At 47.6% G+C, this 24,625-nt stretch overlaps 2 protein-coding genes across 3 annotated transcripts; both read left to right on the top strand.

Moving 5' to 3' along the window:
* The first annotated feature begins 3,743 nt into the window (after positions 1-3,743).
* On the top strand, positions 3,744-9,136 carry FAM136A (family with sequence similarity 136 member A). Its single transcript, XM_062209609.1, has 3 exons — positions 3,744-3,883; positions 4,631-4,771; positions 8,506-9,136. The coding sequence occupies exons 1-3, from the start codon at positions 3,797-3,799 to the stop codon at positions 8,692-8,694; spliced, it is 417 nt and encodes a 138-aa protein (XP_062065593.1). The 5' UTR covers positions 3,744-3,796; the 3' UTR covers positions 8,695-9,136.
* Positions 9,137-11,496: 2,360 nt separating this feature from the next.
* Positions 11,497-24,464, top strand: SNRPG (small nuclear ribonucleoprotein polypeptide G). 2 transcript variants are annotated; one of them, XM_062209607.1, is made up of 4 exons: positions 11,497-11,626; positions 15,925-15,947; positions 17,092-17,216; positions 24,310-24,464. In XM_062209607.1, exons 1-4 carry the CDS (start codon positions 11,595-11,597, stop codon positions 24,358-24,360), a joined length of 231 nt encoding a protein of 76 aa, XP_062065591.1. In that variant the 5' UTR covers positions 11,497-11,594; the 3' UTR covers positions 24,361-24,464. The 2 variants fall into 2 exon arrangements, with proteins under 2 accessions (XP_062065591.1, XP_062065592.1); XM_062209608.1 differs by lacking the exon at positions 15,925-15,947 and having other exon boundaries at positions 11,538-11,626.
* Positions 24,465-24,625: the final 161 nt, after the last annotated feature.

The raw sequence follows: 24,625 nt of genomic DNA, 5'->3' as shown, positions 1-24,625 counted from the left end.
TTTGGGGAGTAAGCCAGCACGTGAGATTCTCTCTCCCCCTCTCTCTTTCTCCCTCTCTCTCCTTCTCTCCCTCTCTCTCTGTCACTCTGCCATTCAAATAAATACATCTTTAAAAATTCGGGGCCAGCACTGTGGTGCAGCGGGTTAAAGCCCTGGCCTGAAGCGCTGGCAGCCCATATGGGTGCTGGTTCTAGTCCCGGCTGCTCCTCTTCCAATCCAGCTCTCTGCTGTGGCCTGGGAAAGCAGTGGAAGATGGCCCAAGTCCTTGGGCCCCTGCACCCACATGAGACCCAGAGGAAGCGTCTGGCTCCTGGCTTCAGATCGGCATAGCTCTCGCCCTTGCAGCCATATGGGAAGTGAACCAGCGGATTGAAGACCTCTCTGTCTCTGCCTCTCTCTGTAACTTTCAAATAAATAAAATAAATCTTTAAAAAGAATACTTTAAAAAAATTTTTTAAAAAAATTTGACAGAGAAACATAGAAAGCAGGAAGGGGCCCATCAGAAACACCTTTTTGATGCCATAAGACAAGTTTCAACAAATCAAAGGACTGAAATTATACAGAATATATGTGCTGAATCTCACTGGCAATGGACAAAGAAAAGTTACCTTAAAAATATCTACACGTTCGGAAATCAACAATACATTTCTAAGTAACTCATGGATCAAAGAATTCACAATGAAAATTAGAAAATTTTTGAACAAAACTACTACAAATCAAAACTTACAGGAGTAACTGAAGCAGTCCTAAGAAGAACATTTATATCCTTAAAATGCATGTATCAGGAAGAAGTGAGGCTGAAGAGAAACAAACATAATTTTTATACCCCAAGAGTACTTTCAGGGGGCCCAGCGCTGTGATGTAGTGGATAAAGCCAACACCTATGGTGCCAGCATCCCATGTGGACATCAGTTCAAGTCCCGGTTGCTCCACTTCCAATCCAACTCCCTGTTGATGAGCCTGGGAGAGCAGTGGAGGATGGCACAAGTGCTTGGACCCCTGTGTCCATGTAGGGACCTGGAAGAAGCTCCTGGCTCCTGGCTTCGAATTGGCCCGGCTCCAGCCATTGGGGTCATTAGAGGAATGAACCAGAGGATGGAAGATTTTTCTGTCTCTCCCTCTTTCTGTTTGTAACTCTGACTCTTGGGTAAATAAATCAATCTTTTTTTTAAAAAAAGTTCTTTCATTGATTTGAGAAATACTTTTTTAAAACAAGACACAAAAAGAATTAACTTTAAAGCGAAAATTGTAAATAGGACTATATTTAAATAAAGGAGTTATTTCATCAACAGGGATTTTTTTTAATTAATTAATTAATTTATTTATTTAAAGGGCACAGTTACAGAGAGAGACAGAAACAGAGAGCAAGAACTTCCATCCTCTGGTTCACTCTCCAAATCCAATCCAAAGCCAGGAGCCAGGAGATTCTTTCAGGTCTCCCACGTGGGAACAGGGGCCCAAGAACTTGGGCCATCTGCCACTGCTTTTCTTGGCCATTAGCAGGGAGCTGGATAGGAAACGGAGCAGCCAGGACTCAAATTGGCACCCATATGAATGCCAGCAGCAGCTGTACCCACTATGCCACAGTGCTGGCCCTAAGAGGTAGAATTTTTAAAATGAAAAGGCAAGTCACAGAGTAAGATACCTGTAACACATATAACTGACAAAAAGCTCAATATGAGACTACATAAATATGCCCTTCAGACCAGCAAGTGAAGGACCACTCAATAAGGAAGATGTACAGGACATTTGAACATTGTCAACTATAGCAGCCCAGGCAAATAATGTAAGAATAATAAAGTATATGGCTTTCTCCAGGGTGATGACAGTGGGCTAGAAGAGATTTGAGGGGCCAGTGCTGTGGTGCAGCAGGTAAGGCCACCTCCTGCAGTGCCGGCATCCCATACGAGCGCCGGTTCGAGTCCGGCTGCTCCACTTGCGATCCAGCTCTCTGCTATGGCCTGGGAAAGCAGTAGAAGATGGCCCAGGTCCTTGGGCCCCTGCACCCACGTGGGAGACCTGGAAGAAGTTCCTGGCTCCTGGCTTCAGATCAGCTCAGCTCCAGCCATTTCAGCCATTTGGGGAGTGAACCAGTGGATGGAAGACTTCTCTCTCTGTCTCTATCTCTCTGTAACTCTGTCTTTCAAATAAATAAAATAAAATAAATCTTTAAAAAAAAAAAAAAAGACAAAGGATCCCTAAAGGTTCATTCTTAACTGTGACCCAGGTGGCCAGAGCTGGGTCTCCGGCTGTCCCCCATCACTACCCTGGGTCAGCAGAGCTGGCGGCAATGAGGAGATAAGCTTCCTCCCTTCTTCCCCGGCTCCCAGGCCCCCTCGCCTCCCACATGCACCCTGAACATAGGAAAGGACCGGTGTCTCTCTTGGGACAGTGTCTCCTGCAGAGAGGCTGGGCCACCCCGGAGAACAGAGCTGGCCGGCCTGTGTCCGGGAGAGCTGGGGAAGAAACCGAGCCTGCACAAGTGATCACCCGGGACCCTGGAAGGGCTCAGCTTTGTTCCAGTGGGGCAGCCAAGACTTGGGCCAGATGACCCTGAAATCCCAGCTCTGGCTCCCTGAGGACCCAGGCAGTAACAGGAGCAGGTATGTGAGTTTCTTCCCATGTGGTCAGACTCCACTTCCACCGGGCCTTCCAGCTGATTTCCAGAGCCAGCTGAGGTCGGGACTTGCTATTCTTAACTGTGAAAGAGCCATCCACTTTGCGCACGTGAACCAGCAGGGCCACCTTATGGGGCGTTGAACCTCAGGTCAGCTGACTAGCAGGCGCCTACACAGAGGGCCTACTGGAGAAATTGGGCCTGACATCTTAGGAATAAGGGGCAAAACAAGGGATTTACTCTAACATTGTGCTACAAACAACAAACCCGTGGCACGTGGGGATGTGAAGACAAACGTCAAGTGGACAAAGCTGTTTCCGCCGCCGCGGGCGGGAGCCAGCTGCCCAGGATCGGATTGGAAAGCCTTGCTTCACCACTTTCGAAGCGTGCACTTTGGCAAGTGGCGGCCCCTCCCTCGGTGTCTGATTCCTGGGAGAAGAGTGGATAGCAAAGTGCCAACCTCACGGGATTACTGCGGGCATTAAATGAGATAATCCCGGTACAGCAGTTCAAACGGCACCCCGCTGCCGCTGGGAGCCGCCTGACGCCGACCTGAAGCGGGAAGGACGTGCTGGCCCCGAGCAGGGGTTTTCAGCGAGTCACCGGCGCTTGCGCGAGAGCGCGCCCAGGGGTGGCAGACCACCGCCTTGCCCCCAGGTCCCAGGGTGGAACCCAGCGCCCGGCTGCCTCGAGCCGGAGTTCTCCTGCCATCTAGTGGCCACTAGCGGGAATTGCCAAGTTCCAACGACAGGACCTCGCTCTGTGTCCTGCTCACTCAGCCTCAAACGCAGGAGGCGGCGGGAAAGAAGCCAGGGGTGGGAAGGAGCACCTCCCAGTCACACGGGTGTCTGTGGAATTCCAGCCTATAGTGACCGGGAGCACATCGGTGGGTCAGGTGGAGGGGGAGGGAGAGAAGGGGCAGCGATGACCAGGAAAGGGCGAGGTTTGGAAGAACGCATCAGGCTGAAGCCGGGGCCGCCCCGGACAGCCCTACGCCCCCAGGCCCGCCGCGCGGGCGAGCCGGGCGGGACGCGTGCAGTTCCTCCGCTCGGACGCCAGGCGGCGGCGTGGGCCGAGAAGCGCTGGCCGCACGGCCAGCCGGGAGGCGGCGGCAGGGGGCGGGCCCGTGCGCCGGGTCCATGCGGGCGCCCGTGCAGCGCAGCGCAGCGCGGGGTCGCCATGGCGGAGCTGCAGCAGCTCCGGCTGCAGGAGGCGGTGGACTCCATGGTGAAGAATCTGGAGAGGGAGAACATCCGTAAGATGCAGGTAGCGAGGCGCGGGCCGAGTCGGACTCCCCCATCCCGCCGCCTGGACCCCTGGACGCTTCCCTCGGCCACCGCGGACCCGGTCTGGGCTGGGCGTCTTGGGGTCGCTGTGGCGACCCCGGAAGAGAGCCCCTCCCTCGACAACGGGCGGCGCTCGAGCTGGTCGGGTGAAATTCGTGCGCGCGGCCGTTTTTCCGCCCCGTCCGGCCCGGGGAGGAGGGTGTCCGCGGGACGGAGTTAAAGCCCGGTGTGAGGCCTGCGTCCACCCCACCCGCCTCGCGCGCGCGGTTCCTCCTCGGGTGAGCGACCCGAGGCCCGGAAAGGGCACGGCCAAGGTGATAAACCAAAAAGGTGAAAGCTTCGGGCCCACCCAGATGGCCAGGTGGTGCCTGGTTGTGTGCCCTCCTCCCGCGGCCCCCTGAAAGTGTGAGAGTGTTGGGCCCGCCACCCTCACCACGTTGTCGCACCCCTGGGTCGGGGGCCGACCTCTGAACCCTGCGGCGTCGGCAGCCGGCTTTCAGAGCCTGGCTCCGTCTGAGCCGACCCAGCGTCCCCGCCACAGATGCAACAAGTGCCAGTGAGCTAGCAGTGGCAGGGAGGCCAGACGCACCCTGCTGGGCTCCAGCGATGGTTTCCCCAGGTCGTGGCTGGAAGGGCCTGCCGCCTGTCCCGAGGAGAGGGAGCACAGGTAGAGAGGAGGTCACCTGACCTGCAAGCGCCCCTTGGTCATCCTGTCCTCCCTCCGCAGGGCCTCATGTTCCAGTGCAGCGCCGGCTGCTGCGAGGACAGCCGGGCGTCCATGCAGCAGGTGCACCAGTGCATCGAGCGCTGCCACATGCCTCTGGCTCAGGCCCAGGCCTTGGTGACGAGCGAGCTGGAGAAGTTCCAGGTGAGAAGCACCCCAAACAGGGGGCCTGGTCCTTGCTGTGCCCTCTCGCAGGTGATGCCAAACGTTTGTTCCCCTGGCTTTAGCAGAGCTTAGCTCCGTTAACATTTGTGGGAGTCTAATGGCCTACCAGCCTTCACAGGGCTTACGATTCTGGAAGTCGAGTGCTGTAGGTTGAACCACACTTTCTCATAGGGACAATGATGTAAAAGGGAGTTAGCAGAGGCGTTCAGGACCCAGAGCCCTGATGCTTTTCTTTTCTTTTTCTTTTTTTTTAAGATTGACTTGAAAGAGTTAGAGAGAAGTCTTCCATCCTCTGGTTCACTCCCCAAATGACTGCAATAGCCGGAGCTGTGCCAATCCGAAGCCAGGAGCCAGGAGCTTCTTCCAGGTCTCCCATGTGGGTGCAGGGACCCAGGGACTTGGGCCATCTTCTACTGCTTTCCCAGGCCATAGCAGAGAGCTGGATGTGAAGTGGAGCAGCCAGGACTCGAACTGGTGCCCATATGGGATACAGCACTGCAGGCTGGGGCTTTAACCTGCTGCGCCAACGCACTAGCCCCTAATCAATTTTTTTTTTAATTTATTTATTTATTTGAAACTCAGAGTTACACAGAGAGAGGAGAAGCAGAGAGAGAGAGAGAGGTCTTCTGTCCAATTAGTCACTCCCCAGATGGCTGCAACAGCTGGAGCTGCACCAATCCAAAGCCAGGAGCCAGGAGCTTCTTCTGGGCCTCCCACATGGGTGCAGGGGCCCAAAGACTTGGGCCATCTTCTACTGCTTTCCCAGGCCATACCAGAGAGCTGGATCAGAAGTGGAGCAGCTGGGTCTCGAACCGGCACCCATATGGGATGCTGGCACTTCAGGCCAGGGCATTAACCTGCTGTGCCACAGCGCCGGCCCCATCCCTAATTAATTTTTAAAACTTCAGAATCCCCAGGAAAGTGGAGCAGGATGGTCACGAGAAGGTGTGGATTAGAATTAGTTGTGAACTAACAACCCCAGACTGCCCCTGCCTGCTACACCCGGAGGCAACTCCGGGATAGGAAGCGCTTTTGTTGACACACAGTCCCTCTGACATTGCTTAAAGAGCCCTTTTTCCCCCTCTCAGAGGCAAAGGGTGTCCACAGCTTCATTTTGCTTCTGTTTTTCTGGCTCTTATGGGAGGCAGGGCCCACTTCTGAACCAGTTTTTCGTAGCCTGAAGTTCCACTTGCATGGAAAAATTATACCTAAAGTAAGAACATTTTTACATTGTGCTATATAAAACTCTTAAGAATCCCTGCCATTATAAAAGAATAGCTTCTCCAAGGTCAGGGAGTTTCTTTGTGTTCATTTGGACTATAGTTTTATATGAGAGTACTTCGGAAAATTTGCAGAAAAAATGGAATTAAAAGATAAGTTCGAGGGGCTGATGCTGTGGCACAGCGGGTTAACGCCCTGGCCTGAAGCACCGACATCCTGTATGGGTGCCAGTTCACGACCTGGCTGCTCCACTTGCAATCCAACTCTCTGCTCTGGCCTGGGAAAAGCAGTAGAAGATGGCCCAAGTCCTTGGGCCCCTCCACCCACATGAGAGACCTGGAAGAAGCTCCTGGCTTCTGGCTTTGGATCGGCGCAGCTCTGTCCGTTGCAGCCATCTGGGAAGTGAACTAACGGATGGAAAACCTCTCTCTCTCTCTCTCTCTCTCTCTCTCTCTGCCTCTCCTCTGTGTAACTCTTGACTTTCAAGTAAATAAATAAATCTTAAAAACAAAAGAAAAAAAGATAAGTTTGGGGTGTTTGGTATAGCAGCTAAGACACTACTTGTGGGGCTGGCACTATGGCATAGTAGGCTAACCTGCCACCTGCAGTGCCAGCATCCCATATGGGCACTGGTTCGTGTCACGGCTGCTCCTCTTCTGATCCAGCTCTCTCCTATGGCCTGGAAAGCTCGGAGACCTGGAGGAAGTTCCTGGCTCCTGGCTTCAGATCAGCCCAGCTCTGGTCATTGCAGCTATTTGGGGAGTTAAACCAGCGGGTGAAAGACCTTTCTCTCTGTCTCTCTTCACTGTTTGTAATTCTACCTCTCAAATAAATAAATCTTTTTTAAAAAGAAAGAAAAAAAAAAAAAGACATTACCTATGATGCTTGCATCCCATATCAGAGTGTTTGGGTTTGAGTCCCAGCTCCACTCCCAATCCCAGCTTCCTGCTAATGCACGCCCTGGGAGGCTCAAGTGCTGGGGTCCCTGCCGCCCAGATGGGAGACCCAGGTGGAGTTCCTGGCTCCTGACTCCGGTGTGGCCGGCCCTGGCTGTTGAGAGCAGTTAGGTAGTGAACCAAACCAATGGGAGATCTGTGTCTGTCTCTGTCTTTCTCTGCGTTTCAAAGAAAACTTTCTGAAAGACAAGTTTATTTTGATGCAAAAACTGGAAAGACAAGCTTCATTTTCTCATGATGCATTTTCCACAAACTTTTTTGAAGAGCCCTTAAGATGGAGTCTTTGAAAATTCAGTTCTTGGGTGGCCGTGAAAGTCTCCGTGCATTCTCTTCAGTGGGCTCCAAGTGGACACCCACTCTCCTACAGAGCAGGGTTTGCTCCTGTCACTCCTCTGTGCGGCCACATGCAGGGGTCACTTCCCGGTCCTCACCCACTGAGCCTCTCTGTGTCATTGACACTGGGGGTCGCACTCCTCCCTGTTGAAGGGCTTTACTCTCTGGGCCACCAGGATGCCTTGCGGTGGCTGGCTCTTCTCTCCAGCCCTGGGCGCTGCGGTGCCCAGCCCGTCCTCGGTCCTCGTCTGTCTTGACTACTTCTCCAGTCTCCTCTCGTCTCGTGGCTGCCAGTGTCATCTGTGAGTGCGTGCTGACAGCTCCTGCATTCTGCCTCCAGACCAGAGGTCCCTCCTGAACTCAAGACTCCTCCGTCCACCTGCTTCCTGCCGTCTCATTGTTTTGTTTGCCTCTCCCCCCTCACTGGAATGTAAGTTCTAGGAGGGCAAGAACCTTTTGTCTTTCACTCCTTGCTACATACCCAAACATTAGAAGACAGTCTGGCACACACTAAGTGCTTAATAAAAAATGTGTTGAATTGTTTTTCTGTGGCAAGGACAGGCATTAATAAATCAAGACGCTTTTAAGTCTAACAGTAACCTCTAGAAACTTCTCACTTCCTGGCAGTCTTCTCTCCCACACCCCTGCAAAAAAAGACTTGATGGATCTACTTTTCTTCTTAAGATTTTATTTATTTATTTATTTATTTATTTATTTATTTGAAAGGAAGTTACGGGGCAGGGAGAGAGGTATCTTCCATCAACTGGTTCACTCCCCACACAGCTGCAACAGCAGGGGCTGAGCCAAGCTGAAGCCAAGAGCCTGGGTAGCAGGGGCCCAAGCACTTGGGCCGTCTTCAGCTGTCTTCAGGGAGCAGGATTAGAAACAGAGCAACTGGGACTCTTAACAGGTGCTCCAAGATGGGATGTTGGTGTCACGGGTGGCGGCCAGTGCCTAACCCAGTGTGCCACAACGCCAGCCCCCTGGTGGAGTTTTCTGTAACTATCTGGTGATGCTTTGCGCTCTCCTGTGCCACCTCTTGTTTTAGCCAGGACAATCTTGATGGCTCGCATTAAAGTGTGCCGCTCTGCTTGATGAAGGGCCTGTATGTTGAGCCGGGACAGCGCAGGGCCTGTCCCAGAATGAGCACTCAGTAACTGAAGGCGACCGCAGCCTTCTCACCTCTCGTCCTTCTTGCCGCAGGACCGCCTGGCCCGGTGCACCATGCACTGCAATGACAAAGCCAAAGATGCCATCGACGCAGGGAATAAGGAGCTGCAGGTGAAGCAGCAGCTGGACAGTTGTGTGACCAAGTGTGTGGATGACCACATGCACCTCATCCCCACCATGACCAAGAAGATGAAGGAGTCACTCTCATCCATCGGGAAGTAAAAGTCTGCCGGTGGCCATCGGGGCTGTGGGAAGGAATCTGTTTTACAAAGGAATGGGAACTTTAGTCTTTTATGAGTGAAATCGTGGAAGACAATGAGTTTAAAGCATACGTCACTTGCCTCTGGACACTGATTCCTTTATATTTCGATCCTTGGAAGTGAAATTTAAAAAAAAAAAAATGGTGCTAAAATCTGGGTTAGAGATGCAGGGGAGTGTTTTCCAGACTAAACTTCATGTGGCAAGGATTTGTGCTGGCAGCAGGGCCCTCCCTTCTACCAAGGCGGAGCCCCCCAAAGCACCAGATTCTTCCTACCTGCACAGGTAGCAGTAGGCGGTGGGTTCCTCTCATCGGCCTGAGGTCTGGTGCAGTTGGAGGAGAGGGGCCTCTGTGCGTTGCCAGCCTCCTGTTGGGTTGAGCTGTCGCCACACCGTTTTCCATACACTGTAACACAGAATTCCCAAAGTCACTCATGGAAAAGGGGAAAATAGGTGTCTGTGCCTTTGTTTTGCTCAGTTTTGTTTTATACATAAGGGCATGAGGTTGATTCAAGATGTGGAGTTGAGAGGGAGAGTAGTTTGGGAAAGAATTTTTGAAGGACCCTGTGGACCACATCTTTCAGCCTGGAGACGGGCAAACCCAGGAGAAGCAGTGTCACCCAGGGTATGGGAAGCACAGCTCCACTCTCGGAGTCCCAGGATAACTTGCCGTGAGTTTCCCCTTGAAGGGAAAGGGGGTTTGGACCGTGATCTATACCAGTATCCAGGAATGAACAGTAAAAGGTGAACGCTATCTACATAAGAGATCTCTGTCTACATAAGAGAGCTGCCAAGTACTGGGTTTGGAAAAACCTGAGTTTCGTGTAACAGAATGGGATGAAAGCCTAAACAGAGCATTGCTTACTTAGCCCCTAATTAACAGAGCCTTATTGAGACAATCCCGTGGCGACTGGAAGGTCAAGGGAGGAAAAGCAGGCAGCCTGGGGGAGCCTCAACTGCCTGAGAGCGGGGGAGGGGAAGGGAGCCCCCCATTACCAGATCCTGTCTTGTCTGAGGCCCTTGCAAGACGCAGTGTTGTACCACAGCTCGGCACCTTATCATTTTTGATAAGGACCTTGTTTGGTTTTTTAAGAACTTGCTGAAATGATCATATAGCTTGTCTGTTCAGTTTGAATGCTGTGATATATTTTCCTAGTTGTTTGGTTTTAAAGAAAATAAATAAGGTTTACTTTTCTCCCCATAATGTTTCTTTTTCAATATATGAATATGTAATTTTCTCAGTATGTTTTTCCATGTTATGTGTGAAAGAAGCTTCTTAAGATGCCTAGAAGGCCGGCACCGTGGCTCACTAGGCTAATCTTCCACCTGCAGCGCCAGCACCCCGGGTTCTAGTCCCGGTTGGGGCGCCAAATTCTGTCCCGGTTGCTCCTCTTCCAGGCCAGCTCTCTTCTGTGGCCCAGGAAGGCAGTGGGTGGTTGGCCCAAGTGCTTGGGCCCTGCACTCACATGGAAGACCAGGAAGAAGCACTTGGCTCCTGGCTTCGGATCGGCACAGCACGCTGGCCGTAGCGGCCATTTGGGGAGTGAACAACGGAAGAAAGACCTTTCTGTCTCTCTCTCACTGTCTAACTCTGCCTGTCAATAAATAAATAAAATAAAAGATGTCTAGAAGTGTGGAAATAACTCGTTATGGTTCAGATGCAGGACTTGTTCATTTTAAATGGGAAGCACTTTGAGGGAACGCCAGGCCCTTGTGACCTGAAGTCTGTTCATGTAAAAAGGGTAGAAACTGTGAAGTTAGAAATAATTCATTGGAGAGCTATGTCAGGTCTCTAGCTCCAGGTAAATACTAACAGCAAGTGGTGGAAAAGGTACGTGGCTCTGAGCCCTCAAGAGAAAATGCAGTGTCTAAGATTTTGAGTACAACCGTACAAAATACATGATGAATTTTATAAATAGAGCTATTCCTGAGCATTAGAAATGAATTGAATTTTGGAGGACCATCCCTAAGCTCTCTAGTCAAAAGCTTTTACAATTCGTGGATTCTAATGTTTTGAATAAGGTAACACCGGGGAACAAGTCGGAACGTTCCCACTTTTTACCTTTAGCGCGACCTGCCAAGTCAGTGCCTCATTAGAGAAGGGCTGTGTTCCGCCCCTCACGTGTTTTGAAAGCGAGCTCACTCCCCCACCGCCTACAGTGGCCAGAGGCGGGGCCAAAGGCAGGAGCCAGGAATTTAGTCCTAATTGGGGTGGCAGGACCCCAGTTTGAGTCGTCATCCCAGGATCTGCCCTAGCAGGCAGGTGAGTCAGGAGCCTGCTGGGTTCCAACCCAGGCACTCGCATCTGCAGCTTAACCGCTAGGCCAGGAGTGGATTCTGGGTTCTCAGGAACACACTGTAAGGATCTAAGTTCAAATTCTTGCTTCAGAACCAGTCACCTAACGGGTGCAAAAACGATTAATTTAGATGTTACTGGAACCCTACGCTTGGCCCGAAATGCAGAGGAAACACTTGTCAAAGAAACACTGGGGGCCCACTCCAAAGCTCGTTTTCACTCGGATATATGAAGAAAATAACGTCACCCACAGAGACAAAGGACAGGCCAGGCTCGCTCGCAACACGTTGACAGGACCACCATCAACTTACACAAAGAAAAAGGAGGACGCCTCCAGGTCCCGCCTCACCGTCCTGGCCAATCGCTGACGACGCAACCGGAAGCTCGGGGCAGAGCCGCACGCGCGGGCTCCCCCTAGGTATCGCGAGATTAAATGTGATTACTGCTGACAAACGATTGGCCAACAGCGTGGGTTACGTCAGACGCAAAACGCCGGGCCTACCGCGGGAGCGTGAAGGAGGCTGCGAATTCCGTTTCAAGGAATCTCTCAGCGCTTGGAGCAGACACCATGAGCAAAGCTCACCCTCCCGAGTTGAAAAAGTAAGTATGTGAGGGCGGCGCCCATGCGGCCGCTTCCTTGCGTGCGCGGAGTACTTTCGATGTGGCTCCATTCTCATCAGGGCGCCTGGCGTGCGCATTCCGTACGGCATGGCCCCTCTTCGTTCCTTACCCGGCCAAGGCCGCGTGCCTTCGCATCTTCGAGTTTTAGTTTGGTCGGCTTGGTTGCCAGAAGCAGCCTGGGGGCCTCTGTTCAGCCGACGTGGCTCTCAGTGCCGAGTGTCTGGCTCCCCTCCCTCCGCCCAGCTCTCCCCCGTTACTCGCAGACCCTGATGCCACCCGTTGTTGAACATCTTGCAAAGCATCGCGCGCTAGATGAGGTGACGGGAGGGGTCTTCCTAAGGAGCAGTGTTTGGTTGTGTATGAGGACTCAAGCCACTCTAACTTTAATGTGGTTGGAGCCGTTTCTGTGAGCTTTCAGAATTCCCTTTTTTATGCTCCCTTGTACTTACGGTAAACTTGGAACGTTTTGTGTATCTTGTTCTGATAGAAGGGAGTGAAATACTCGTTTTTCTCATCTGAGAAGGGTTTTTACTGCACCCAGTAAAATTAACTTTTAAGTACCGTATTCTTCCTTTAGATGGGAAAATTTAACGCTTTAACCTCCTCAAACACTGTTGAATGAACTTAACCTTAACCTGTTCTCTTTCCTGAGTTCTCTGTCCTGTTTATACCGTATAATGCTGGGACTGTGCATGCAGTAGTTGGATTGCACGAAGAATGAAACATTAAAACAGGAGTCGGTTCTTTCCAGGGTAGCTGGACGCTCTGCCTTGTGTATAGCTCATTTGTTACCGGTCCATTCCCATAAAGAAGTCAGATATAAGAAAAAGTTTGTATTTACTAACTTTGCGTTTAAATACACATTTGTACCAAAGTCAACGTCTGTATAAAAACTTCCTCCATATATTTTAGTTCTACCCGTTAAAAGAATTAGTTATTAAATAATGAGCCAAACATTAAGAAAAATAGGAAATAATGTCATGAGAATGTTTATGTAAAAGTTGCTTTATTTGGGAGCTGGTGAAATCCTGTGAGTATCCTCCGCATTCATCAGGAATTGATGAGACAGTGGCCATTTTTACTGTGAGGTCCTATGAAGTCTGCTTCCAAAATGTCCTTGCTTTGCTTTCTCACAAGTACCATCTTCCCTTAGAACTTTATACCCTCCTCTTGGATTAGCCTAACTCGCTGGTTCTTAACTAGGGGGTGGGGAATTGGTGCTACCAGCACCTAGCGGGTGGAGGCCAGGGATGCTGCGAAACTTGACAGTGTACCACACAGCTCCGACCACAAAGAAGTGTCTGGCCCCGGGTGTCAGTAGTACTGACGTTGAGATGTCCTGGCCTAAGGCATTCTTCCCACCTCTGAAAATTTGCTGCCGCAGTATTCTTCTACTGATTGCTGTAATAACACTGGGGGCTGGTGCTGTGGCATAGAGGTGGAAAAGCTGCCACCTGCAGTGCTAGCATCCCCTATGGGATGGCTGTTCCACTTCTGATCCAGCTCCCTGCTAATGCACCTGGGGAGGCAGCAGAAGATGGCCCAAGTACTTGGACCCCTGCGCCATATGGAAGACACAGATGAAGCTCCTGGCTCCTGACTTGGGGCTGGCCCAGCTCCAACCGTTGTGGCCATTTGGGGAGTGAAACAGCGGATGGAAGACCTCTCTTTTTTTCGCTTCTCTCTCTCTGTGTCTCTTCCTTTAACTACCTGTCAAATAAATAAATCTTAAAAAAAAAAAAAAAAAAAAAAAGGAACACTGTCTCCAAAAAGGTCTAGACTTTTTACCCCCATATTCAAGCCCTTACATCTGAAATCCAAGCACTAACTCTCCCAGCCTAATATTTGACTGCCCTGTTCTCTAGTCTAACTGAACTACTTGTGCTTGATAAGCTTCTTCCATTTGCTGTTATGACTTTGGAGAATTTACTTAATTTTTCTAAGACTTCCTCTGTTATTCATCTATGAAACTGCTTCACAAAGTTTATGAGAAAATGGAATTAAAAGTTATTTTGGGGGCCGGTGCTGTGGCATAGCAGGTAAAGCCACTACCTGCAGTGCCAGCATCTCATATGGGTGCCAGTTCAAGTCCCGGCTGCTCCACTTCTGATCCAGCTCAAGTCCTTGGGCCCCTGCACCTGCATGGAAGACCCAAAAGTTCAGGGCTTCTGGCTTCAGATTGGTCCAGCTCTACCCATTGCAGCCATTTGGGGAGTAAAAAAATTATTTTGGAGCTCAAAAGTTTGAAGTAATACACATTTTCTATGAATTTCCTGAAATATCCACATATATAATGCTGGTAATAAGTAAATAATATGTTGTAAGGATTAAATAGACTCTTGTATGTTTATTTGCTGTTTCATGTAAAAAATCCTATTAAGATATATGGTTTCATTCATTATACTACATAAATACATATTTTTAATATTATTTGAAAGGCAGAATGATAGAAACAGAGACCTTCATCTGCTGGTTCACTCTACAAATGGCATGTGGGTGGCAAAGGCTCAAGAACTAGGGCCATCATCTGTTGCCTTCCCAGGTGCAATAGCAGGAAAGTGGACTGATGCTCTGATAGTGGATGCTTGGTGTCACAAGTGGCAGGTTAACACACTATATCACAACGCTGGCCCCTAGAAATACACTTTCATTTCTGTCTACTCCCACTTTCTAGCTTACTTACATTTGAGTTGCCCAGTGATATCCTATATATTCAAATTGAATAAAATTTCTTATTTTCTTGCTTATAACTAGAAGAGGTAAAAACTAATTTAACTGTTTGGCTTACTATTCTTGTACTGCTGGCATAAGACTTTCTTCTTTAATTCAAATTATTTTAAAGTTTCAAGTTATCAATTCATTTTACTAAGATGTTTGTGAGGGCAGGCGATATGGCACACAGGTTAAGCTGCCGCCTGGGTCATCAGCATCGGGTATCAGCCATAGTGCCCATTAAAGTCCTGGCTGCTCTGCTTCTCCAGCTTCCTGTTAATGCATCTGGGAAGGTGGTGGATAAGGGCTTAATACCTCAGTCCCTGCCAACCACATGGGAGACCTGAATAGAGTTCCTGGCTCCTAGCTTCTGTCTGATCCAGCCTCAGCTGTTGCAGCATTTGGAGAGTGAACCAGCAGATAAAAGATCCCCCTTCCTGTCTGTGTATCTCCCTGTATCTATCTCTGTCACTCTTTGAAATGTCTATTTTAAAAAATTAGATAAAATAGTGCTGAGAACTGTCCTCAACATTTAAACTTGATGCTTTTTTAAAAAAAAGATTTATTTATTACTTGAAAGTATTAGAGAGATTTTCCACCCACTGGTTCACTCCCCCAGATGGCCGCAATGGCCAGAGCTAGGCCAAGCCAAAGCCAGGAGCCAGGAGTTTCTTCCAGGTCTCCCACATGGGTAACAGGGGCCCAAGCACTCGGCCATTTTCCACTGCTTTTCCTAGGCCCTAAGCAGGGAATTGGATCAGAAACAGAGCAACCAGAACACAAACCAGCATCTACAGGGGATCCCAGCATCACAGGTGATGGCCTCACCTGCTACAGTACAGTGCCAGCCCTTAAGCTTGATACTTAAAACAACACATTATGTCAAATGTAAAATAAAATATCTCTTAAAATTAATTATTAGTTACTGTTTCCCCATCTACACAACTTAGTTCCTTAAGTTTTAGAAATTAACAAAACCCAAATATCTTTTTCTGTTATAACTATAAAATCTTCATTAAAAGTTAGCTCAGTGGAGCAAGAACATAGTATTGACCAAGAATGTTTTTGTTTTTGTTTCTAACTTACTTGAAAGAGAAAGACATCTTCCATTCACTGGTTCACTCCCCAGTACCTACAACAAACAGGAGTAGACCAGGCCAAAGCCAGGAGACTCAAACTCCATCCAGGTCTCCTATTTGGGATAGCAGGGACCCAATATGTGAGCTTCCTTCCAGGGTGGGCATTAGCAAGAATGTGGATGGGAAGCAGAGCTAGGACCCAAATCCAGCACCACAGTGCCCTTCCCAAGAAGAATGTTTTTATAATTCACATTAGTGTAAGGATTCAGTTTAATATAGATTAATATAAACTACAGATATCCATTTTTATTACCTTGTCCATTCCCAAATTACATTGCTCCCTCACCCTTTATGAAAAGATTTTTACTGGTCTTAATTTCATATTCCTATTGTATAAATTTTAGCAAATTATTTTACCTATAATCTGTTCTTATTTATGCTTAAAATTTTTTAAGTTATATCATCTTTACCCTTTCACCTTTTCAGGTTTATGGACAAGAAGTTGTCATGTAAGTTTATTGTTTTGTCTTTATATTGTTGTTGTTTAAGTGTTTTTACATGTATTATTTCATACCTGGAATGACCTTATAAAAAATTTAAGTGCATAGAACCTTTAATTCACATCCGTTAATTAACCAGGTTTATCAAAATAGACCATTTAATTTACCTAATTCATGGCATTTAATAAATTTAATAGAACTTCAGACTTGGGTTATTTCATGAATCCTCCCTCACTTTTGACAAAATTAAAAGAAATTTTGAAGGTTTTAAATAAGCCACAAAGTACTTGGACAAGAAACAGTTTTCCTGTGTCTTGGGAATATGTAAGAAACACAAGTTTGTCCAACTTAATTAATAATCTATAATCAGCTTAATTAGTTCCCATATATAGGGGTTAAACCCTGAGCTTCAGAGGTAAGCAACCTGCAGTTTGAATCTCAGCTCTATCACACAGTAACTGTAACCTAGAACACTGCTACCTAAAAGCTCTATTTCACAGGAATTTTTTTTTAAGATTTTCTTTCTTTTTTTTTTTTTTTTTTTGAAAGGCAGAGTTACAGAGAAAAAGAGATCTTCCATCTGCTGATTCACTCCCCAGATGGCCACACAGCCAGGACTGGGCCATGACTGGGCCATGACGAAGCCAGGAGCCAGGAGCTTCTTCCAGGTCTCCCAGTCGGGTGGCAAGGTCCCAAGCACTTCTCCTTTTTCCAGGCCATTAACAAGGAGCTGCATCGGAAGTGGAGCAGCCAGGACTCGGAACCCATTCCCATATGGCATGCTGGTGTCATAGGCAGTGTAGTTAAGAGACAGTTTTGGGGCTGGTGCTTTGGTATAGTGGGCTAAGCGTCCTCCAGCAGCGCCAGCATCCCATATGGGCACCAGTAAGTCCCGGCTGCTCCTCTTCTGATCCAGCTCTCTGTTATAGCCTGGGAAAGCAGTAGAAGGTGGCCCAAGTGCTTGGGCCACTGCACTCACATGGGATACTGGGAAGAAGCCCCTGGCTTCAGATCAGCCCAGCTCTGGCCATTTAGGGAGTGAACCAATGGATGGGAAACCTTAGTATCTCTCCCTTTTTCTATAACTACCTCTGAAGTAAATAAATCTTTTTTAAAAAAATTTTTACTGAAACTACTTTTTCTTTTTCTGTAGTGAAATTAAATGGTGGCAGACATGTCCAGGGAATCCTCCGGGGATTTGATCCCTTTATGAACCTTGTGATAGATGAATGTGTGGAGATGGCAAATAGTGGACAACAGAACAATATTGGAATGGTGGTAAGTGAAGATAAACTTTCTCTTAGAGATTTTGGGTTGTGTATTAACTCCCTTGTATCAAACTCTTGGGTTAATTGAAGTTAGTAGCCCCTACAAAAGATAACAGACAAGATTAGACATCCCATTTCCTTTTTAGTTTAACATATGACAGCTGTGATAATATCACAGTGGGTAAGAGCTCAGCTGTACAGAACACCTGAAGGTCCCAGGGCTTGAACTAGCTATTGGAAATTATTTTTGAGCTTTATTCTATAAAAGAGGTCTATAGTTAGTACTTAAAGTAGTAACTCTCAAACTATACAAATACTCCAGGGCATCTTGTTAAAACGCAAGTAGTTCCTGTAGGTACGGAACTTGAGGTTTTGCATTTCTAACAAATGCCCAGATTACGCAGATCTGCCACTCCACAGATCACACTTTGTGATTTTACTCATATATGTAGTTAACCCAGATTTTCTGGTTTATCATACTCCAAACTTAAAAGTAGTCCAGAGGTAGGTACTTGGCTTCACAATTAAGATAGCTGTAGCCCACATCCGAGTGCCTGCGTTCAATTCCTAGTTCCTGGTTCCAGCTGCTTGCTGATGCAGACCCTGGAAGGCAGCAGTGATGGCTGAAGGAGGTGGGTTCCTGCCAGTCAGGTGGGAAACCTGGACTGAGTTCGCAGTATTGTCCTGGCCATGACAGGCATTTGAGGAATAAATCTGTCCAAGGGATATCTCTCTCTCTCTCTCTCTCTGCCTTGCAAATTAAAAAGAGAGAGGGTGACCACTCACTGCTTTTGTTTAGCAGGTTAAACTGCTGCCTGTGACGTGAGCAGCCTATATGAGCACCAGTTTGATCCAGCTCCCTGCTATTGCATTTCTGATCCAGCTCCCTGCTAATGTGCCTGGGAAAACAGTGGACAGTGGCCCAAATGGTTGAGCCCCTGTCACCACATGGAAGACCCGGATAGAGTTCCAGCCTCCTAACTTCAGCCTGACCCAGCCCTGGCCTTTGAAACCATTTAGGGACCACAGCAGATGAGATATATATATATATATATATGTGTGTGTGTGTGTGTGTGTGTGTGTATATATATATATATATATATATATATATACATATCTAACTTTTAACAATTTTTTTACATGAGATCATCTCATGTTAAAAAAAGAGAGAGGTGGCCAGTGCTGCGGCTCAATAGGCTAATCCTCCACCTTGCGGTGCCAGCACACCAGGTTCTAGTCCCGGTCGGGGCGCCAGATTCTGTCCTGGTTGCCCCTCTTCCAGGCCAGCTCTCTGGTGTGGCCTGGGAGTGCAGTGGAAAAAAAGAGAGGCTGGTATTGTGGCACAGCCAACTATACAGTGTCAGCACCAATTCAAGTCTAAGCTGTTCCACTTCTGATCCAGCTCTCTGCTAATGTGCCTGGGAAAGCAGTAGAGGAAGACCCAAGTACTTGGACACCTGCCACCCGCATGGGAGACCTGGATGGAACACTAGACTCTTTTTTTTTTTAAGGTTTATTTATTTATTTGAAAGTCAGAGTTACATAGAGAGAGGAGAGGCAGAGAAAGAGAGGTCTTCCATCCGCTGGTTCACTCCCCAATTGGTCACAATGGCCAGAGCTGTGCTGATCCGAAGCCAGGAGCTTCTTCCAGGTCTCCCATGCGGGTGCAGTGGCCCAAGGACTTGGGCCATCTTCTACTGCTTTCCCAGGCCATAGCAGAGAGCTGGATTGGAAGAGGAGCAGCTGGGACTAGACTGGCGCCCATATGGGATGCTGACACTTCAGGCCAGGGCGTTAACCTGCCGCACCACAGCACCGGCCCCTGCTAGGCTCTTGTCTTTGGGCTAAACCAGCCCCAGCCATTTATGGAGTAAACCAGCGAATGGAAGATACCTCTATCTCTCCTTCATATAAATAAAAATCTCAGCAAGAGAAGAACGAAAATGAAGTAATTTATCAGTTGTCTTTCATAAAAAGAGTGAGTTTTGGGTTTTGTTTTTGTTTTTTGTGTCTTTCCTAGGCTCAGAGCTGGCAATAACCTAAGTTAGACTTGAGTCCAGGATTATCTATTGACTGATGGAATCTAAGCCAAGGGCAGAAGCTGGGAGCCAGGAACTCAGGAGTTTCCCCCTTAGGAGGCAGGAGCCCAGTCACTTGAAATCACAGCTGCATTAGCAGGAAAAGTTGTTTGACAATGGAGACTGTCCGTTGTCTTCATTTGCACTTTGTCCAAGTCAGTGACACGTTGAGGTAATTGAAATTACTGGGTAGTGTATACTTTCTGAGGGAGAGTTGGTGTGGCTAAGTCTCAGCTGCCTTCTTCTGAGGTATACCTAGAATTGTCAGTGGCATATTCTCTATCTTACGTCCCTAAGATTGCACCCCATCTGAGGTTACCTGTAAGAATACAGTAAACATCCTAGATGCTGCATGGGTCAGGAGCTCCTGCTACAGTTGTGCTTCTGCAGCTCTGTTTCAGGTTCATATTCTGTTAGAGAGTTGTGCCCTTTCAAGAGAATGAAAGCCTGGGAGCCAGCATTGTGGCTTAGCGGGTGAAGCTGCCACCTGCGATGCTAGCATCCCATATGGTCCTTGTTTGAGTCCTGGCTGCTGCACTTCTGATCTAGCTCTCTGCTATGGCCTGGGAAAAGCAGCAGAAGATGACCCAAGTGTTTGGGCCACTGCAAGCCACATGGGAGACCTGGATGAAGCTCCTGACTCTTGACTTTGGCCTGGCCCATGCTGGCCGTTGGTGCAATTTGGTGATTGAACCAGCAGATGGAAGGTCTCTCTCTGTCTCTCTCTAATTCTGACTTTCAAAATAAATCAGTCTTTAAAAAAGAAAGAGAGTGAAAGCCTGAACAGCGCTTATGAAAACTAGCATTGAAGTACAACTACAGGAGTCATATGGAATTCTGTACTTCATGGTTCTGGTTTGATCTGGAAAATTAAAGACACACACACGGTGGCAGAAGAGGAAGTGTGCCATAAGGCAAAGGTGTTCACAACTACCCTTGTTTTCTTAATACTTTGTGACAAGGCCAAGAAATATATAATGCCATTTTAGAAAATGTTCATGAAAATCGCAAAGTGTTTTTTTAATGATGCTAGGGGAAAAAAGCCCACAGATTTGAAAATAGTTATCAAAAATAACTTCTCTTCACCCATCTATTCCTAAGGAAAGTGTCCGATGTGGATAAATTTAGCAGGGAGCAAGAAAGGAAGAGGGCTAGTTGTTTCTCATGGTTTAATCAAGGAGATGCCGTGTTTGTTCATCATCTCTTGCAAAAAAAAAAAAAAACAATAAATATAAAACTGAGAGCTAGATAAGCGTATTGTTTTTTCTTTGTTTGTTATTTGACAGGTAAAGTTATAGACAGAGAGAGAGAGAAAGGTCTTCCTTCCATTGGTTCACTCCCCAAATGGCCGCCACGGTGGGAACTGCACTGATCCGAAGCCAGGAGCCAGGTGCTTCTTCCTGGTCTCCCATGCAGGTGCAGGGGCCCAAATACCTGGGCCATCCTCCACTGCCCTCCCAGGCCACAGCAGAGAGCTGGACTGGAAGAGGAACAACCAGGACTAGAACCTAGCACCCATATGGGATGCCGGCGCCGCAGGCGGAGGATTAACCAAGTGAGCCACAGCACCGACCCATCATATTGTTTAGCTTTCTACAAGAATACATCAGAAAGTTTGTGGAAGGGCAGAGGTTTATTATATCAAAAGTCCTTGGGTTCAGTACCTGCCTCTGGCTCCTGACCCTAGCTTTCTGCTAATGTAGTCCCTGAGAGGCTGTGGTGACAGCTCAAGCATCTGAGTTCCTGCCACCCACTTGGGAACCTGGATTGAGTTCCCACCTCTGCCTTCAGGGCTGGCCTGACCAATCTCTGGCCAGTTCTGGCCATTGTAGGCATTCGGGAGTGAACCAGTGGATGGGAGCACGTGTGCACACTCGTGCTTTCTCTCTGTGTGTACACACATGCGCGCGCTCTCATCTCTTTGCTCTCAAAAAGTGTGGAAAATGAAATTAAAAGATACATTCATTTTGGTATGAAAAGTCTTTAGAGCCATATATACAAGAAGCTCTTCAAAAAATTCATACAAAATATACAGTATGAAAAAAAAGATTTCATTTTTTTGCACCAAAATAAGCTTATGCTTTAATACCATTTTTCCACACACTTTGTGAAGCACTCTTGTACATTTCTTTTCCTAACTAAGAAAAGTAAAAATCTATAAATTCTTTCAGCCCCTGTTCTCATTTTCTGGGTATTATTCTCCTTTAAAGCCATTCTTTAATTCTTTGCCACCTTCTTACCATATTCGTTGTCTGCCAGGCCTCATATCAGTTGTATACCCGTGTTGGTCCCTTCCGGTCTGTCACCTGCAGAAGTCATATGAAAGTTCATTTGTTAATTCAACAGGTACTTACAGAGCCCTGTGTGTGTGCCTGTTACTGTTTGGATGCTGGGGGATACTAAACTGCCCTCATAGAATTTATGTTTGAGTAGGAAAGACAGTAAGCCATAGTGTGTGTATTACAAAGCTGAGTAAGAAGAGAAACGCCAAGTCTAGGTATTTTTACTCTGCCTGCAAGCATGGCTCCACTTTGCCTCTTTATTCGGAATGCCTCCATTTCTTTTTTAAAGATTTATTTATTTATTTGAAAGGCAGAGTTAAAGAGCAAGACAGAGGTCTTCCATCCATTGGCTCATTCCCCAGATGTCTACAACAACCCAGGCTGGGCCAGGCCAAAGCCAGTATGGATCTTTCACTACTTTCCCAGGCACATTAACAAGAAGTGGATTGGAAGTGGAGTGTCCAGGATGCAAACTGTCACCTGTGTGGGATGCTGGCATCACAGGTGGCAGCTCACCCTGCTGCCCAGAGTGCTTCCATTTCTAGTCAGCATTTAGTGTGTTTCTATCAGCACTCTCCTGTCCTGTGCCCTGTCTTCACCTATCCAGTTCTACTTGACTGGCCTGTGATCTGCAGATCCTGATGATCTAGAGTCCATCAGGGACTTCTTGGTTTCAGTCCCCTAACCTTCCAGATGCAGTGACCAGATATTTCACCCATGCTCCCATTAGTATGCTTGTCTATCTTCATTTATGAATGTTTACTAGGTCAGGCACTGTGCTACTAAGACCCTTTCTTTTTAACTTCTCTTCTTGCCTCTAAGTGCTCTCCCATTCAGACTCCTGTTGTTGCCAAAACAGCTGTCATTCCTCTGACTGTGAAAACTTTCCCGGGTTCATTGTTGGTACCATGCTGCCCTCCAAACTTGTAAGACTGGCATTTGAGGCCTTCTGAGGTTAAATGCCAACTGTCTCTGTTTCCTACATTGCTTTATGGCCTTTTTTTAAGATTTATTTATTTGAAGGAGACTTACAGAAAGAAAAGGAAAGACAGATCTTCCATCCACTGATTCACTTCCCAAATGGCTGCAACAGCCAATGCTTGGCCAGGCTGAAGCCAGGAGCTTCATTCAGGTCTCCCACATGGTGACAGGGCCCCAAACACTTGGGCCATCTTCACTGCTTGCCCAGACACATTAGCAAGAAGCTAGAGCAGGAGCAACCAGGACACGAACTGGAGCCCATTTGAGAGGCCAGTGTCTCAGGGAGCAGCTTAACCCACTGTCCCACAATGTTGGCCCCATTTATGACTTTTTGAAAGAGTTACAAAGAGAGGTGGGGGGTGGTCTTCCATCCCCTGGTTCACTCCCCAACTTGCCACAACTGCCGGAGCTGAGCTGTCCAGAGCGAGGAGCTTCCTCCAGATCTTCCACGTGGGTAAAAGATCCCAAGCACTTGGGCCATCTTTTGCTGCTTTCCCAGACACGTTAGCAGGGAGATGGATTGGAAGTGGAGCAGCCAGGACTCAAACCAGTGCACATATGGGATGCCAGCACTGCAGGCTGGGGCTTTAACCTGCTGTGCTACAGCGCCAGCCCCATCCCTTTTATGTTTTATCTTTACCTTGGTTGTCCAGAATTTCCTGTCTCTCTCTCTAATTTCTACCAGTTTCCTAGGTCCAGCTAAAATGTCATCTTCATAAAGTTTGTGTTTCACATCTTCTGTTCTGATTTGTTCCACAAATTATCTTACACCCCTAAACTGACATTCTCTACTGTGTCTGTTTTTCCCATTAATTTTTGGTCCTGTTAAGGGCAGAAATGAGTATTTCATTTGAGTTATGCAGTGTTAATATTTATGTTATTTGAAAGGCAGAGTTAGAGAGAGGTAAGGAGAGAGAGATCAACTTCCCAGATGGCTATATTGGCTGGAGCTGGGCCAGGCCAAAGCAAGGAGCCAGGAGCTCCTTCCAGGTCTCCCACATGGGTGGCAGGGGCCCAAGCACCTAGGCCATCTTCCACTAATTTTCAGGCCATTAGCAGGGAGCTGGATTGGAAGTGGAACAGCTGGGAACTGAACCAGCACCCATATGGGATGCCGACACTGAAGGCAACGGCTTAACCCACCACACCACAGCTCCAGCCCCAAGTTCTACAGTTAAGAAGGTAAAATGATGGGGCCAGTGCTGTGGCACAGCAGGTTAACGCCCTGGACTGAATCGCTGGCATCCCGTATGGGCACGGGTTTGAGACCTGGCTGCTCCACTTCCAATCCAGCTCTCTGCTTTGGCCTGGGAAAGCAGAAGATGGACCTTGGACCTTGGACCCCTACACCCACATGGGAGACCCGGAAGAAGTTCCTGGCTCCTGGCTTTGGATAGGCGCAGCTCCAGCCATTGCGGCCAACTAGGTAGTGAACCAGCGAATGGAAGACCTCTCTCTCTCTCTGCCTCTCCTCTCTTTGTGTAACTCTGGCTTTCAAATAAATAAATAAATCTTAAAAAAAAAAAAAAAAAAAAGGGAGCTAAAAGGAGTCAACTTGTATCTCATAAAGGTAATTGTTAACCTCCGAACTGGAAAATGTGCATCTCTTATTAAAAGGCTTCGTATTGTGATTTAAAAATTTTATTTGGTGTCCTTATGGCTTGAAAAAAGCCTCACAAATTGACGTAATACCAAAAAGCCAATACTATTGTATAAAAGTTCTTTAATCATCCATGTCTTTTTCGTATTTGCTTTTTCTTAGGTAATACGAGGAAATAGTATCATCATGTTAGAAGCCTTGGAACGAGTATGACTGTTCAACAAAGAAACCCATGTTCCCTCTCCAAAGGACCTGTTTTACTTTGATGTAAAAGTTGGGTCATGTACATTTTCATATTAAATTTTTTGTTAAATAAACTTTTGTGAGTCAAAAATCTTTCATGTTGTGAATATAGAAATACAATAGCATAGATTTTCTTGGATGGACTGGTTTTAAAGGGTTTTATGAATTTCATTGGAAGGTGGTTATGAAATGTCAAACATACCAAGGATTCCTTTTCTCCATCTTTCAACACTGA

This window comes from Lepus europaeus, chromosome 13 (genome assembly GCF_033115175.1).
Source record: "Lepus europaeus isolate LE1 chromosome 13, mLepTim1.pri, whole genome shotgun sequence".
NCBI classification, from domain to species: domain Eukaryota; kingdom Metazoa; phylum Chordata; class Mammalia; order Lagomorpha; family Leporidae; genus Lepus; species Lepus europaeus.
This window is presented reverse-complemented; position numbering and strand designations above follow the sequence as displayed.

What these genes read in the sequence shown, in the direction of transcription:
- FAM136A (XM_062209609.1), top strand. Translation starts at nt 3,797, where the DNA reads ATGGCGGAGCTGCAGCAGCTCCGGCTGCAGGAGGCGGTGGACTCCATG. An exon ending in AGAACATCCGTAAGATGCAG is followed by an intron (nt 3,884 to 4,630) that starts GTAGCGAGGCGC and finishes CTCCCTCCGCAG; the next exon opens with GGCCTCATGTTCCAGTGCAG. An exon ending in GCGAGCTGGAGAAGTTCCAG is followed by an intron (nt 4,772 to 8,505) that starts GTGAGAAGCACC and finishes TTCTTGCCGCAG; the next exon opens with GACCGCCTGGCCCGGTGCAC.
- SNRPG (XM_062209607.1), top strand. Translation starts at nt 11,595, where the DNA reads ATGAGCAAAGCTCACCCTCCCGAGTTGAAAAA. An exon ending in CACCCTCCCGAGTTGAAAAA is followed by an intron (nt 11,627 to 15,924) that starts GTAAGTATGTGA and finishes TCACCTTTTCAG; the next exon opens with GTTTATGGACAAGAAGTTGT. An exon ending in AGAACAATATTGGAATGGTG is followed by an intron (nt 17,217 to 24,309) that starts GTAAGTGAAGAT and finishes GCTTTTTCTTAG; the next exon opens with GTAATACGAGGAAATAGTAT.